The sequence below is a fragment of the Sorex araneus genome, chromosome X, assembly GCF_027595985.1.
Source record: "Sorex araneus isolate mSorAra2 chromosome X, mSorAra2.pri, whole genome shotgun sequence".
NCBI lineage: Eukaryota > Metazoa > Chordata > Mammalia > Eulipotyphla > Soricidae > Sorex > Sorex araneus.
In genome coordinates this window covers 119,973,432-119,988,678 of record NC_073313.1, presented here as the reverse complement: position 1 = coordinate 119,988,678, position 15,247 = coordinate 119,973,432, and the positions used below count along the sequence as shown (strand labels likewise).

The following is a 15,247-nucleotide window of genomic DNA, read 5'->3' as shown; positions in this document are numbered from 1 at the left end:
AATTACTATCTCTCCTATCCCTACTTTATCTTTAAATCATGAACTTTCATAATCATAAGCGCTCTGTGGCTAGTTAATCCAGGAGTCATACCTGTGTAATTTCATTACTTTGCTTGATCCCATGATAGATATTTTGCTTCTGAAAACCACTCTGCCATTCATTCCAACGGCTTAGTCAGTGTGTAAGTGTTTCTGAGTGATTAGTTTCAGGTAGAAAAGAATAGAGCTAAATTGCAATATGAGGGGGCATCCTTAATGAACGTTTTCAAATACTGGCACATGACCATTAACTTCTATTCAGACATCCCAACTCTGTTAAATGCTGATAATTAAATATCAACTCTCAGTTTGCTATTATTTTTCTTATATTCGACTTAGAACAGTAGTTTTCAACTGCTTCTCTGTGGACAGGTGTCAATCTGCAGAAATTTCCTGTCAGTCTGTGAATGAGTAAAAGGTTACCATTTAACACATGGTACCCCTTGAATATGAAGCAATGCTATTATAAATATTGATACATATCTTCTTCTTATAAACAATGCTTTTTATTTCTGCCTTAGAAGTCTATGGTTGTAAAAAGATTGAAAGTCACTGATAAAGAACATAATGTGGGGGCTAGAGAGATAGCACAGCAGGTAAGGCATTTGCCTTGCATGCGGCAGAACCGGGTTCGATTCCCAGCATCCCATATGGTCCCCTGAGCACTTCCAGGAGTAATTCCTGAGTGCAGAGCCAGGAGTAACCCCTGAGCATCGCCAAGTGTGACCCAAAAAGAAAAAAGAATATAATGTGTTTGCTTATATATGACACCACAGATAGAGTATATAATAAACAAAGGAACAGTCCTGATGATGCAGGAGTCTGATTAGACATATTTAAAACTGTATTTTCCTAATTATTCATTTCTAATTTTTATTATACATCATAATTGGGTTATTTAATATAGTTTCATTTTCTTAGTATATACTGAACACTAAGCATAGTTCTTGGCACACTAATAAGTGTTCAGTTAATTATTTGTTTGTTTGTGTGTTTGAGCCACAACCAGTGGAGCACAGGGTTTAGTCCTGACTATGTGCTCAGGAATCACTCCTGGAGGGTTTGAGGGATCGTATGGGATGCCGCATATCAAACTCAGGTAGGCAAACCAGGTTGACCTTGCACAAGACAAGCACCCTACCCTTGGTCCTCTCACTGCAGGTCCCTCAATTAGTGATTCTTAAGGAAAGACTGTTAACTAGATTTCTTAGGGTGGATATGAAACATTGAAGAATAATTTTTTTAACAAAGAAAGCCTTGTTAGGTCATTGTTATGTGAAAAGACAATCCACTGTGGACCAGAGGGATAGAACAGAGGGTTGGGTAATTGTCTTTTATGACATAGACCTGGGTTCCATCCTCACCACATATGGTCCCATGAGGCTACACTAGGAGTGATCCCTGAGCACAGAGTCAGGAGTAAGCCCCAGGCAACACCAGGCCTGGCCCAAAATATAAAAACAAAAGACTTATTAACCTCATAAAAATCAAGATTATCGTTTAGTCTAAAATGTAACCCAGGGGCTGGAGTGATAGCATGCAGCCCACCCGGGATCGATTCCCAGAATCCCATATGGTCCCCTGAGCACCGCCAGGAGTAATTCCTGAGTGCAAAGCCAGGAGTAACCTCTGTGCATCTCCGGGTGTGACCCAAAAAGTAAAATATAACCCAGGTAATCATTTATTTTTCACAAAAGAAAGAGGTAAATTAACATGGGTATTATTTTTGGTTTGATTTTTCCTATGATTATGCTGGACCATATAATTATACTAGGTGCAAATTTATTTTTGAGTAATCAAATATTTTTGAAAAAACTTAATGAAATACAAAGTATCCCCCAAAACTTGAAAACCCTCTGAACCGTGAATTTGGGGTGTATATCTGTCTTCTCATATGTATATTCACGGGACATTTCTCTTTTTGAGGGGGACTGACTGGGATTGAACCACACCTGGTGATACTCAATGCTCCTGGCTCTGTGCTCAGGGATTACCCTAACATTTCTTTCATTTGTTGTTTTGCTTTCAAAATTTTACTCAATTTCCCATATATAATCTCAGGAGGATTCTAATTTTCCCTATTTGGCAACTGTTAATCTTCCTATTTGGCAAAGTATAATCTGCACCGATATTTGCTTATTAATAGATCCTCAGAATTGTTAGCTATCATCGGCAAATGCTTATCAAGCCACTTTTAATAGTTCTATCAAGATTGGACTTGTAATAATTGGAATCTTGACAATTGTTTTCCACCATTTATAGCAACTGTAAGTCCTAACTAGGACCTAGAAAGCAAAGAAGCAAAATATAGCACACAAATCCAGAAAGCAGCATATTTTTCTTTTCTTATGCACTGTGCATCTGGAACCATTTGTCGCTTTTATAAATATACAAAATTGAAACTTAAGAGTGTTTAGCACTGTATGAAATATTTATTGTTTGTTAGGTGAAAGGGTTTTGCTTGGAGTTAACAATTCGTGATTTTAAAAAAATTAGGTAAAATTACCTTTGGTTTTCATACCCCAAGAAATTGTCTCAAAGCTAACAATGCTAAGTTTATTACTCAATTACTACCTGGTTATGACTATTTGTCAATGTTTCATTACTCAATTACTATCTGTTTTTGACTATTGATCAATGTTTCTTATGGCTTATGAGGTACTGTTTCTTATGGATCACTACACAGCCATGGAAATAACCTCAAAAGACTCAATGCTTAATTGCAAAATCATGGTTCACACTTAAGATGTGAAAGCATCTTCAGATTTTGGCCAATTCAATAACTCTATTTCATAACTCTAATCCAGGAAGCTTGGATCTGTTCAGTTTCAAAATTTAAAAGATGCAGGGGTTTAATGCAGGGGTTTAGGCACTTGCCTTGCTGGTGTGTGACCCTGGTTTGATCCCAAAATTGTATATAGTCCCCTGAACACCTCAAGCACTATTCCTGATTCGAGAGTCAGGAGTAATGCCTGACTTTACGGGGTGTAGCTCCCAAATCAAAACCAAATCAAATCAAATCAAAACACCCACCCAAATAATCAAGCAACAAGCAAACACAAATTCGAGAAGATTAGCTAGGTTCTAGCAACAGAAACTCCGTTAACTACATCAAACTCCTATGCTGGCTTCTCCTCATTTTACCGCTAGTAATAGTAGATAAGTTAATGCTGCAACTTTATTGATGTATATATCTTGAAACCATTAATTCTTGTGTATGCAGAAATACACTGCAACTAAACCAGTCCAAGAATCAGGTAAAAAGCCACTTTCCCATATTAGGGATAAACCTATAGTCAAAGGATCATGAGAATCTAGGATTTTGAATTAGGATTTTAACTAAAAGTATAAAATGTTTTCTCCGTCTTGCTGAAGACAGAAACTTTGCTTATTAAAACCAAGACGAAAAATACAAGAGATTTCATCTTCACCCCATAACAATTGTACAAACCCAGTTTGATGGAAGACCAAAGTTTTTCAAAGGTTGCCTTTAGTAAGAGTTAATTTTTTAATATATATATTACAACATATTTTCATTTCTTCATTGGGAAAATGGCATTAGTTAATGTACCTAGTCAAATATGTAAGATTTTGTTGGTTTTTCACTGGCTCGCCATTTTTCTGAAGTGAAAGGTGTGAAAGATTTGGGATCTATCATTTCAGAATGTTTGAATATGGTTGGGGGGACAGCATAGGGGCTGGAGTACAACCATAAGGACTGGTTCCATTCCTATCACCGCTCTTCCCATCCCAGCTCTCCTCACTCCCTCAACAGAGCTGGAGTAGCACTGCCCGGTGTCGTCTTATTTTTTCTTTTTGGGTCACACCCAGCAACGCACAGGGGTTGCTCCTGGCTCTGCACTCAGGAATTACCCCTGGCGGTGCTCAGGGGACAAACGCCCTACCCGCTGTGCTATTGTTCCAGCCCCCGGTGTCGTCTTTATGTGCACTCTCTGCCCCCCTCCCAGAGCTGGTTCCAGCCCCAATGGCTGAATATGAATATGGCAGGGAGTGTTTGTTCCTGGGATCTGGAAGCACTGCTTAGGACCACCCCCTCAAAAATGTTTGAAGAAGAATCACTTTATGGGGTAATTTTAATGGGCATCCTCCTAAGGAGACTGAAAATTCCCCATGCTATCTTGGGGGTACATGATCTTCACTTTAGAAACACATAAGCAACGAAAGGATAACACAGAAAACACAGAAATTTCAAGATTCATGAGGACAAATGCTTTACTGAGATCTTCCACAATGGAATCTGTCTCAACAACATTAAGAAGCATTTCAAAACTGCTTTAAAATACATTCAATGGCAAACTGTAGAGTTTTCTCTTAGCAGGCTGTCTGGAAGTATAAAGAATTTTGTGTGAATTAACCACCCCTTATAGTACTGAAATAGTCAAATATATCATTATGTTCGGCGTCCTATATATATTTTGGTAGGCCAACGCTTAATAAAAACTAAAACCAACTTTAAATTGGGCCCGTGAACCTTGCCCCTCAACCTTTTTCTTTGCGTAAAGGTCGGACCTCTACGCAAAGAAAAATTCCTCCAAGTGCTTCCTGAAACATGTGCTTCTGCCACATTATTCCCACCGTACAGTCCCATTCCCCAGACACTAGGATCCTAGAATCTCACCGATCCTACTCTAAAGCTCACAAACGCACGGTGACCTCCCCAAATCCCTAGCCCTCTCTCCCTTCAAATATCTCCTAAGACAAGTTTCTACCCTGCAGGACGCTGACTTTCAGCAGAGTTGTCCTCCGTGTTGACAGGGGGGGTGGGTGTCCTATTCGATCTCTTCTGACCCATCACGTCCCCCTGGCTCTGTCCCTGAGCGTGTAGCCCGAACGGCCCGTCTAACCTGGCTTCCTCGCTCCTACCAAAGCGCACCTTCCTCTCGGAGAGCACACTAGTGGCATCCGGACTGTGTGATGGGTCTGTCCCTTCCAACTCGTGCCGTGGTGTGAGTACCTGAAGTTCGCATTCCTAGGGGGGGCCCCTTCCTAGAGAGGGGAGTCGGGAAGCCCAACGGGGCAGCCGTCGCCGTCACGCCCTCGGGGCCAATACAGAGGGGCGGGGCGGGGCGAACTCGACCTTTCCTGCGCTCCATCGGGAGGGTGTTGGGGGGGGTTGGGGGGGGCATTGGGGGGGGCCCGGGGGCGGACCGCGCCCAGCCCGTCTCGGACCGGCTTTAGAGGGAGGCAGCGCAGGAGATGGGGCCGCCCCCGCACCCCGAGACGGGAACTCACCTTCTCTGAGGCAAGGGCGGGTGTCTACTTTACAACTACTCTCCCCCCTCCCCGCCGCCGCCATGGTAGAGCCGCCACCGCCGCCGCCGCCGCCGCCGCCGCCGACGCCACAGTCACGGGCGGGCGAGCAGGCAGGGATGGACGTGGCGGGGGCGGTGGGCGCGATCACGGCCGCCGCCGCCGCCGCCGCCGCCGCGCAGGCGGTGTAGGAAGACGGGGAGGGGGAGGGGGAGGGGAGGGGAGGGGGAAGGGGCCGGGACGGCAGCTTCCTGAGGGGCAGATCGGCCCCCGGCCGGGCGAGCGTGCCCAGCGCCGCCGGCGCCGTCGCGAACTGTTGCCTTTGGCCTTCGCCTCGGCCCCGCCGGCGCCGTCGGCTCCGCCCCCCTCGCGGCCCCGCCCCCGCGCCGCTCCCCCGCCGGCCCCGCGCCGCTCTCCTTCTCGCACCTTCGTCCTGCCGGCGAGGACGCTGTGGGCCTGCAGGGGGCGCCATGCCCTGCCCCGGGCCCCGCTGCTGGCCACCGGGAGCCTCCCCGCAGCATGGTAGAGCCACTGGCCCAGAGCGCAGGGCAGCGGGGACGGGACGGGGCCGAGTCACAGGACAGGGGGGAAGGCTCCTGACTTGCTGGTGTCTGCGCAGGCAAAGGCGCGGGATGGAGAAGCACGCGGGGCTCTGTGCCACCTCGTTCTGGAAGAGATCACGGCAAAAAGTATCTATCCTTGGAGGAGGTGGCTGCTTAGGATTCTTGCTTGGAAGAATTCCGTCCCGGGCACCCCGTATGGTTTCGCAAGCCTCTCCCAACCAAGCACCGCCAGGAGTGATCTTTGAGTGCAGAGCAAGGAATAACCCCTAAAAACTGCCAGTTTGGCCCAAAAGACCAAAGAAAGAAGTGTCAGGAATGGAACTGATAGACCACCTCCTCCAACAAATCTCTAAAATGCACTCCCCGCTCCGTTTTATATATCCCCAGGACAGAGCACAAAAGCAGAGTCCAGGTCCGGAGCGATAGTGCAGTGGATAGGGTGCTTGTCTTGCATCGACCCAGGTTGCAGTCCCCACACCCCATATTATATGAGCCCCGTCAGAAGTGAACCCTGAGCAATGCAAGGTGTGGCCCACATTTTTTTATTTTTTTATTTCTTATTTTTTTTGCTTTTTGAGTCTCACCCAGCAATGCACAGGGGTCACTCCTGGCTCATGCACTCAGGAATCACCCTTGGCGGTGCGCAGGGGACCATATGGGATGCTGGGATTTGAACCCGGGTCGGCCGCGTGCAAGGCAAACGCCCTACCCACTGTGCTATCACTCCAGCCCCCCAAATTTTTTTTAAAGGCTGATCGTAACAGTTTCCTCATGAGTATGTTAGCTACTGATATCTACGGGTTAGCCCATCAAAACTGCAATAAAATCATGTCATTCTTGGACCCTGGACTGGAGGACGAAGCCGACCCGGGTTTGATTCCTTTGTCCCTCTCGGAGAGCCCGGCAAGCTACCAAGAGTATCGAGCCCGCACGGCAGAGCCTGGCAAGCTATCTATGGCATATTTGGTATATCAAAAACAGTAATAACAACAACAGCAAAAATAGTAACAACAAGTCTCACAATGGAGACGTTACTGGTTCCTGGTCGAGCAAATCCACGAACAATGGGAGGACAGTGCTTCAGTTCTTGTACCCAACCCAAGAAATAAAATGTTGCTAATACTTAAAATCTTGTTAAATTTTTCCCAATTTTCCTTACAAAGAGACTAGTATCTTGGTGTGTATTTGTTATTTCCTTGAACTTATGGGGGCTGGGGGTTTCATTTGCTCAGGGATCCTGAAGATTCAGTGTGAACTATACAAAACACAGTGCTGGTGCTCGGGATCCAAGAGCCATACCTGGAGGGGCTAGGGGCCTCTAGGGTTACACCCTGCATCCTGAAGGCTATGGTCCAAGAGGGACACCCCTCTACTCTCCCCGTGACACTTTATTCTTTAGTTTGGGGGCCATACTTGCAGCTCTGAGTGCTCAGAGGACAATGTGTGAGTGCTGAGGATCTGTCCGAGGTCAGCTGCATGCTAGGTAAGTGTCTTAACCCCTGTAGTTTCTCACGCACACCTCCTTGCATTATGGAGCAATAGCGCAGTGGGTTGGGCATTTGCCTTGCACGCGGTCGACCCAGGTTCCATTCCTCCGGCCCTCTGGACAGCCCAGCAAGCTACCAAGAGTATCCCGCCTGCACGGCAGAGTCTGCCAAGCTACCCGTGGCGTATTCGATATGTCAAAAACAGTAACAAGTCTCACAATGGAGACGTTACTGGTGCCCGCTCGAGCAAATTGATGAACAATGGGAAGACAGTGCTACAGTGCTATTTCCATTTCATATATATGTAAATATCATACATACATATAATTCATATGCAGGTCTGGAGCAATAGCACAACAGGTAGGGCGTTTGCCTTGCACGCAACTGACGCAGGTTCGATTCCTCCATCCCTCACGGAGAGCCCGGCAAGCTACCGAGAGTATCTCGCCCGCACGACAGAGCCTGGCAAGCTACCTGTGGTGTATTCTATATGACAAAACAGTAACAAATCTCATAATGGAGACATTACTGGTGCCTGCTTGAGCAAATCTATGAGCAACAGGATGACAGTGATGACAGTGGTACAGTGAATTCATATGTATTTTATATGTGTTCTAAGTGGCATTCGGGGCCTTGTTTCTTTCACTAAAAGTTTTCTTTCTAATGTTCACCTGGGTTCTATAGTTTGTTCACTGTGATGTGGCATATCCCATCCATTTGCCTGTTGGTGGATTTTTTCATGGCCTCTTTGTAAAAGCTTATCTTGGGTATCACTCCTTTCTAATATCTTCCTTTCCCCTATTTCAAACTCTCATACTCTTGTTAGAACCATAATATCTGCCCTACTGACTGGTCTTGCCTCTGATATCAATCCCTGTAACCCATTACCATATCATTGCATATATGACTGACTCCTCAATATTTGTTATAAATCAAAGGATATACCTTTCAGTCTTTCCCCACATGAATTAATCTTACTCCTTTTATTCTCCACCACCTCCCCATCTGTATTTACTTTGGTATTAAATCACCTTACAGATTCCTGTGAAAATTACATTATTTCATGATGCAATATTACCGAATACGTATATATAAATATGTATAAAGTCATGCTATATATGTCTTTCCTCTACCCAAATGGCTATTTTCCACATCAGGCGTCTAATTAATGAAACCTTATAGATATCTTGAAACCGAGATAATACAACATTTCCCTGCCTGGACTAAATTCCACCCTTTTCTGGGATAAACCTATATATTTTCTATATTTATATTGTATCTTTCTTCTGACTATATCTGGCTTTTATTTTTGAGACTCATGCTCCAGCAGTTTTGACCTGGAGCAAAAGAATCAACTAGTCGTTCGAGGGCCTAAGTCCCTAAGTTTGGATCACAGAAATGTTTAGTATTAACCTCACAGTTACGTGTTCTCTTTATTGTTAACATTTGAAAGGTGTAGTTAGTTCATCCCCCAAAAAATGTCTCTGAACAAAAAACATTTGAAGATTTTACACTCATTGCTGTGCGTTACTGAGTGGCAATCTGAAGTTGAAGAGTAATTTAGATACTTGTGATGGACAGTCAAGAACAAATCTTTATGCTGTTTATGTCATTAAGTAATTTACTTAAGATTATCTGAGTCATTATGTGGTTTTTATAATCTTCTATTCTGCCCTTCTCTAAGTTAATGTAACTATTACTCATCAAGTAAATTACTTGATATGTCACGCACAAGAAGTCTTCCATGAAATAGCCAGCAGAACAAGATAAACATTGGGGAGATGTGTAATTTGATTCCTTTAAAAATAAGAGGAAGAATACCTCAAAATTGTTTCTCAATTATGAGTCATAGTTCACTTGCTTAGCAACCATTTAATCAGATTCTCAGAAAATCACTCAGGATTTTCATCAGAAGAGAAATGATGCCAGGTTTCAGACAAAATATTTAACATAGGGAGTCAGCTATTCCTTAAAATTCAAAATTTTTGAGTATTAAAACTCAAAGGATTGTGTCCCCTGAAAAGGGAAGCTTTCCATTTTATTTTGTTTGCCTCCATGTTACAGACATTAGAAACATATGAATTACATCCCCCAGAATCCTTGGCCAACAGGATTCTATATATTTTGTAGGTTCCACCAATAGTATAAATTCATGTGACTTTTTAATTGTTGTTTTTCGACCACACCTGACAGTGACCAGGGCTTCTTCCTGGCTCTGAGCTCAGGAATCACTCCTGCTGGGACTATGGGAACCATCTGAGATGCCAGGGAGCAAACTCAGGTTGGCTGCGTACAAGGCAAGTACCCTACTTACTGTACTAGCTCTTCAGCCCCTATATTGCAAATTTAAAATAGAATACAAATTTTAAAACAATTTTTTGCATGGAGTCCAATAGATATATGATTTTTAAAAAATTTTATTGAATCACTGTGAGATAGTTACAAGCTTTCATGTTTGGGTTACCATCACACAATGATCAAAACCATCCCAACACCAGTGCACATTCCCCACCACCAATATCCCCAGTATACACCCCCTTTCCCGCCCTCCCCCTGCCTCTAAGGCACATAATATTCCCCATACTCTCTCTCTACTTTGGGGCACTATGGCTTGCAACACAGACATTGAAGGGTCATCATGTTTGATCCATTATCTACTTTCGGCACACAACTCCTATCCCAACTGATTCCTCCAGCAATCATTTTCTTATTGATCCCTTCTGTATTCCATCTGCCTTCTCCCCTCCACTCATGAAGCAGGCTTTCAGTTATGGGACAATCCTCCTGGCCCTTATATCTACTGTCCTTGGGTGTCAGCCTCATATGATGTTATTCTATACCCCACAAATGAGTCCTTCTATGTCTGTCCCTCTCTTTCTGACTCATTTCATTTAGCATGATACTCTCCATGTCTATCCATTTATAAGCAAATTTCATGACTTCATCTCTCCTAATAGCTGCATAATATTCCATTGTGCAGATGTATCAGAATTTCTTTAACCAGTCATCTGTTCTAGGACACTTGGGTTGCTTCCAGATTTTGGCTATTGTGAACAGTGCTGCAATGAACATATAGGTACAGATGTCATTTCTACTGTACTTTTTTTGCATCCTTGATATATATTACCAGAAGTGGTATTGCAGGGTCATATGGAAGCTCAATTTCTAGTTTTTGAAGGACTTTCCATATTGTTTTCCAGAAAGGCTAGATCAGTCGGCCTTCCCAAGAACAGTGAAAGAGCGTCTCTTTTTCCCCACATCCATGCCAGCACCGGTTGCTTTTGTTCTTTTGAATGTATGCCAGTCTCTGTGGTGTGAGATGGTATCTCATTGTTGTTTTGATTTGTATCTCCCTGATGACTAGCGATGTGGAACATTTTTTCATGTGCCTTTTGTCCATTTGTATTTCTTTTTTGAGAAAACTTCTGTTCATTTCTTCTTCCCATTTTTTGATGGGGATGGAGAAAACACAATTTTTAATGGGTCTTTCACCCAATCTTTGTGTTTTGTACCCAAAGACTGCAAGACTTGAAAGTTTTGACTTCTGTGTGACAGTGACATTTTCCTGTTATTGGAATATATTGGTCAATAAATAATTAATCTTGAAATTATTTCTTCTTCGACCAGATGGAAAAATTATTTTCTGCTGTTCAATTGAACAATAAAAAGCGGGGAGAGTACAATGTATAAAAGAAAAAGAAAGTAGCATTTTTCCCCAATCTCAAACACCAGTAGATGGCTCCCATGGTACAAAAATGCAACAAATGGCCAGAGAGCTAGTACAGTGGGTAAGGTGCTTGCCTTGTAGGCCACTGACTCGGATTCAATCATCAGCATCTTTTATGATACCATCAGAAAACCAGGAGGGGTTGTTTAGAGCCAGGAGTAACCCCGGAGCATGGCCAGGTGTAGCCCAAAAATCAAAAAACAAAACGACAAAACAAAAAGCAACAAAATCTTAATCATACAATATGGTAAACATGCTTTCCTGTCTTCCTCTTTTTTTTACTACAGTAATGACTTCTGTGTCTTCTTTTGCATTCTATGACAGCAATGCTTCCAAGTTAATACTAAAGTATTTTCTTTCACAGGAAAGAGGAAAGTAAATATGGCTTAGAGTAAAAGAATGATAAAATCCTGTTATGTGCCAGATATTTCCAGTAGTTTTCAAGTATTTCTAAAACAATGACATTAATTGTGCTATTAAAATGCAAACACCATCATTAACTTTTCTTTCTTGTTATTTAATTAATAATTGAAACAGTTTATCACTGGACCATAGGGAGGGAACTTTATTGAATAAAAGAAGTTTTAACTACCAACTCCCCCAAACCAGAAAGAAGACCATGGTGGAAGTAGAGTAAGATGGAGACATTATGTGTCAAAAATAAACAAATGAGAATATATTTCAGGGCCGGAGCAATAGTCCAGTGGGTAGGGCGTTTGCCTTGCACGCTGCCGACCCGGGTTCAATCCCTGGCATCCCATATGGACCCCCAAGCACTGCCAGGAGTAATTCCTGAGTGCAAAACCAGGAGTAACCCCTGAGCATCGCTGGGTGTGACCCAAAAAGCAAAAAAAGAGAATATATTTCTATGAGTAAAAAAGTGTACTGATTGCCTTTTTATTTTTTAGTGAAAAATATGTTTTGTTTGGAGTAATATGGGGAAATTAAAATTCCTCTACCACTTAGCACAGTACACTTGAGAATAGAAAATGGAAGAAATAATTAGAATATAAGTTAATGGCATAAAATTAATATAATTGTGTATCACTGTATCACTGTCATCCCATTGCTAATCGATTTGCTCAAGTGGGCACCAGTAACATTTCCATTGTGAGACTTGTTGTTACTGTTTTTGACACATCAAATACACCATGGCTCTGCTGTGTAGGCGAGATGCTCTTGGTAGCTTGCTGGGCTCTCCGAGAGGGGCAGAGGAATCGAACCCGGGTGTGCCAGAGGCATATCTGGCATGTGTGGATCCTGGATTCAATACTTAGAACCCCATGATGCTCCAAACACTGCCAAGCAGTGGGATTCTTGAGTATCCAGTGGGAAGTAGCCCCAAAACACATCTTGTATACCAATAGAATTGTACAAGAAAAAACTCTAACCTCATCAATAAATTGGGAGAAGAAATAAACAGAAGCTTATTCAAAAAAGAAATAGAAATGGCCAAAAGCACATGAACAAATGCTCTACATCACGAATCATCAGGGATCTCCAGATGCAAATCAAAACAACAATGAGAAATCATCTCACACCACAGGGATGGGCACACATGAAAAAGAACAAGAATAACCAGTGCTGGCGCAGATGTGTGGAGAAAGGGACTCTCTTTCATTGTTGATGGAAATGCAGACTGGCCCAGCCTTTTTGGAAAACAATGTGGGCATTCCTTAAAAAATTAGAAATTGTGCTCCCATACCATCCCACAATACCACTTCTGGGAATATATCTGGAGGGTGCACAGGAGAAATGACATATGCACCTGTATGTTCATTGCAGCACTGTTCACAATAGCCTGAATCTGGAAACAACCCGAGTGCCCCAGAACAGACGAGTGGTTAAAGAAACTTTGGTACATCTACACAATGGAATACTATGCAGCTGTTAGGAAAGATGAAGTCATGAAATTTGCTTGTAAGTAGATGGTCATGGAGAGTATTATGCTAAGTGAAATGAGTCAGAAATAGAGGGCCAGACATAGAATGACTGCATTCATTTGTGGAATATAAAATAACATAATATGAGATTGACATCCAAAAACAGTTGAGACAAGGGCCAGGAATATTGCTCCATGGATGGAAGCCTGCCTTACGAGCTGGGGGAGAAGGCAGCTGGAATAGAGAAGGGATCACTAAGTCAAAGATGGTTGGAGGGATTGTTCAGGATGGGAGATGTTTGCTGAAAGTAGATAAAGGGCCGAACGTGATAGCCTCTCAATATCTGTATTGCAAACCATAATGCCCAAAAGTAGAGAGAGTATGGCGTAAATTGTCCACTATAGAGGCTAGGGGGATGGGTGGGATGGGGGAATACTGGGAATATTGGTGCTGGAAAATATACACTAGTGGAGGGATGGGTTTTGATCATTGTATGACTGAAACTCAAATATAAAAGCTTTACAACTGTATCTCACAGCAATTCAATAAAAAAACACATATTGTCTGGTCACAAACAAAAAAGGAATTCAATTGACATAAAAATCTAAGCATTACGGTGATATTCAATTTTATCAATAGCATTCCAAATGATGGTATCAATCAAACTTCCAAAGTTTTCCAATATTAAAATTAAAGAAAGTATATATACAGTGATACACAAATAAGATATAATATCACATATTATGTGATATAATATTAAAATAAATACAGATGAACATATAACATTTAATTAAATTCAAACATGTAAAGTATACATGATAAATTTTATATATGGAAAATAAATACAAATATACTTAAAATAGCTGTTGCAATTCAAGGATAAGATGAAAATATATAATGATTCATATATTTGTTCATAGTTTTAAGTGGTGGTGATAGCTAGTAAGGTAAAATTATGACAGCACAATGTTTCAAGTTTTCCCTGCAATTGAAAATAGAGCATTTTGATGAAATCATTTGTAGGTCAAATTGACCTAAAGCAGAGGAGTAATTACCACTGATTTGTATGGAAAGAACATTTAAGTACTCCAGAGCCAAAACAACCTGCCAATCATTCCAAATAGCTCAAAACATCTAAAATTACACTAACACACAGTAAAAGCAGAAATTATATGATAAAATTGCAGGCTGTATAAAGTGGTTTCTGGGGAAGGAAGCTGGGAGCGTCAAATGAATTTTCGGATGTAAACAGCAGCTCTAAACAGTGAACATCATTTTCATTTTTTGTTGTAGCAGTGAAAATCCTTGTATAATTTATTTTTGTTCCCAAGAACAGGTACCAATGTAAGTCATTCAGAAAGGAAAAGTGGTGTAATTCAAACCTCTGAAAAGACCCTTACTCCATTGTACTGGGTATCTGAATAGTTTATTTTCTGTCAAAAAGAGTAGCTACAAAAGCATCTTTAAGGATAAACAGCACTGAGAATGTAAGTGGAAGCAAACATAAACAAATGGGACTACATCAAACTAAGAAGTTTCTGCACTTCAAAAGAAACAGTGCCCAAAATACAGAAAGAGCCCACAGAATGGGAAAGAATATTTACCCAATACCCATCTGATAAGGGATTAATATCCATAATATACAAGACACTTGAAGAATTGTAAAAAAAAAAAACCTCCAACCCCATCAAAAATGGGAAGAAGAAATGAACAGAAGTTTCCTCAAAAAAGAAATACAAATGGCATATGAAAAAATGCTCCACATCGCTAGTCATCAGGGAGAAGCAAATCAAAACAACAATGAGGTATCATCTCATCACAGAGACTGGCACACATTCAAAAGAACAAAAGCAACCAGTGCTGGCATGGATGTGGGGAAAAAGGGACGCTCCTTCACTCTTGGTGGGAATGCCGACTGGCCCAGCCTTTCTGGTAAACAATATGGACAGTCCTTAAAAAACTAGAAATTGAGCTTCCATATGACCCTGCAATACCACTTCTGGGAATATATCCCGAGGATGCAAAAGAGCACAGTAGAAATGACATCTATTTTTATATATTCATTGCAGCACTGTTTACAATAGCCAGAACCTAGAAAAAACCTGAGTGTCAGAGAACAGATGACTGGTTAAAGAAACTTTGGTACATCTACACAATGGAATACTATACAGCTGTTAGGAGAGATGAAGTCATGAAATTTTGCTTATAAATGGATAAACATGGAGAGTACCATGCTAAGTGAAATGAGTCAGAAAGAGAGGGACAGACATAGGACTG

At 41.9% G+C, this 15,247-nt stretch overlaps 1 protein-coding gene across 1 annotated transcript in view; it reads right to left on the bottom strand.

The window, feature by feature from the left end:
* ZMAT1 (zinc finger matrin-type 1) overlaps positions 1–15,247 on the bottom strand; it is a 76,400-nt gene that overhangs the window by 46,774 nt on the left and 14,379 nt on the right. The window contains exon 2 of the mRNA XM_055121144.1: positions 5,293–5,977. Within this exon, the coding sequence (XP_054977119.1) occupies positions 5,293–5,977 (685 nt within the window). The remainder of the gene's footprint in view (positions 1–5,292; positions 5,978–15,247) is intronic.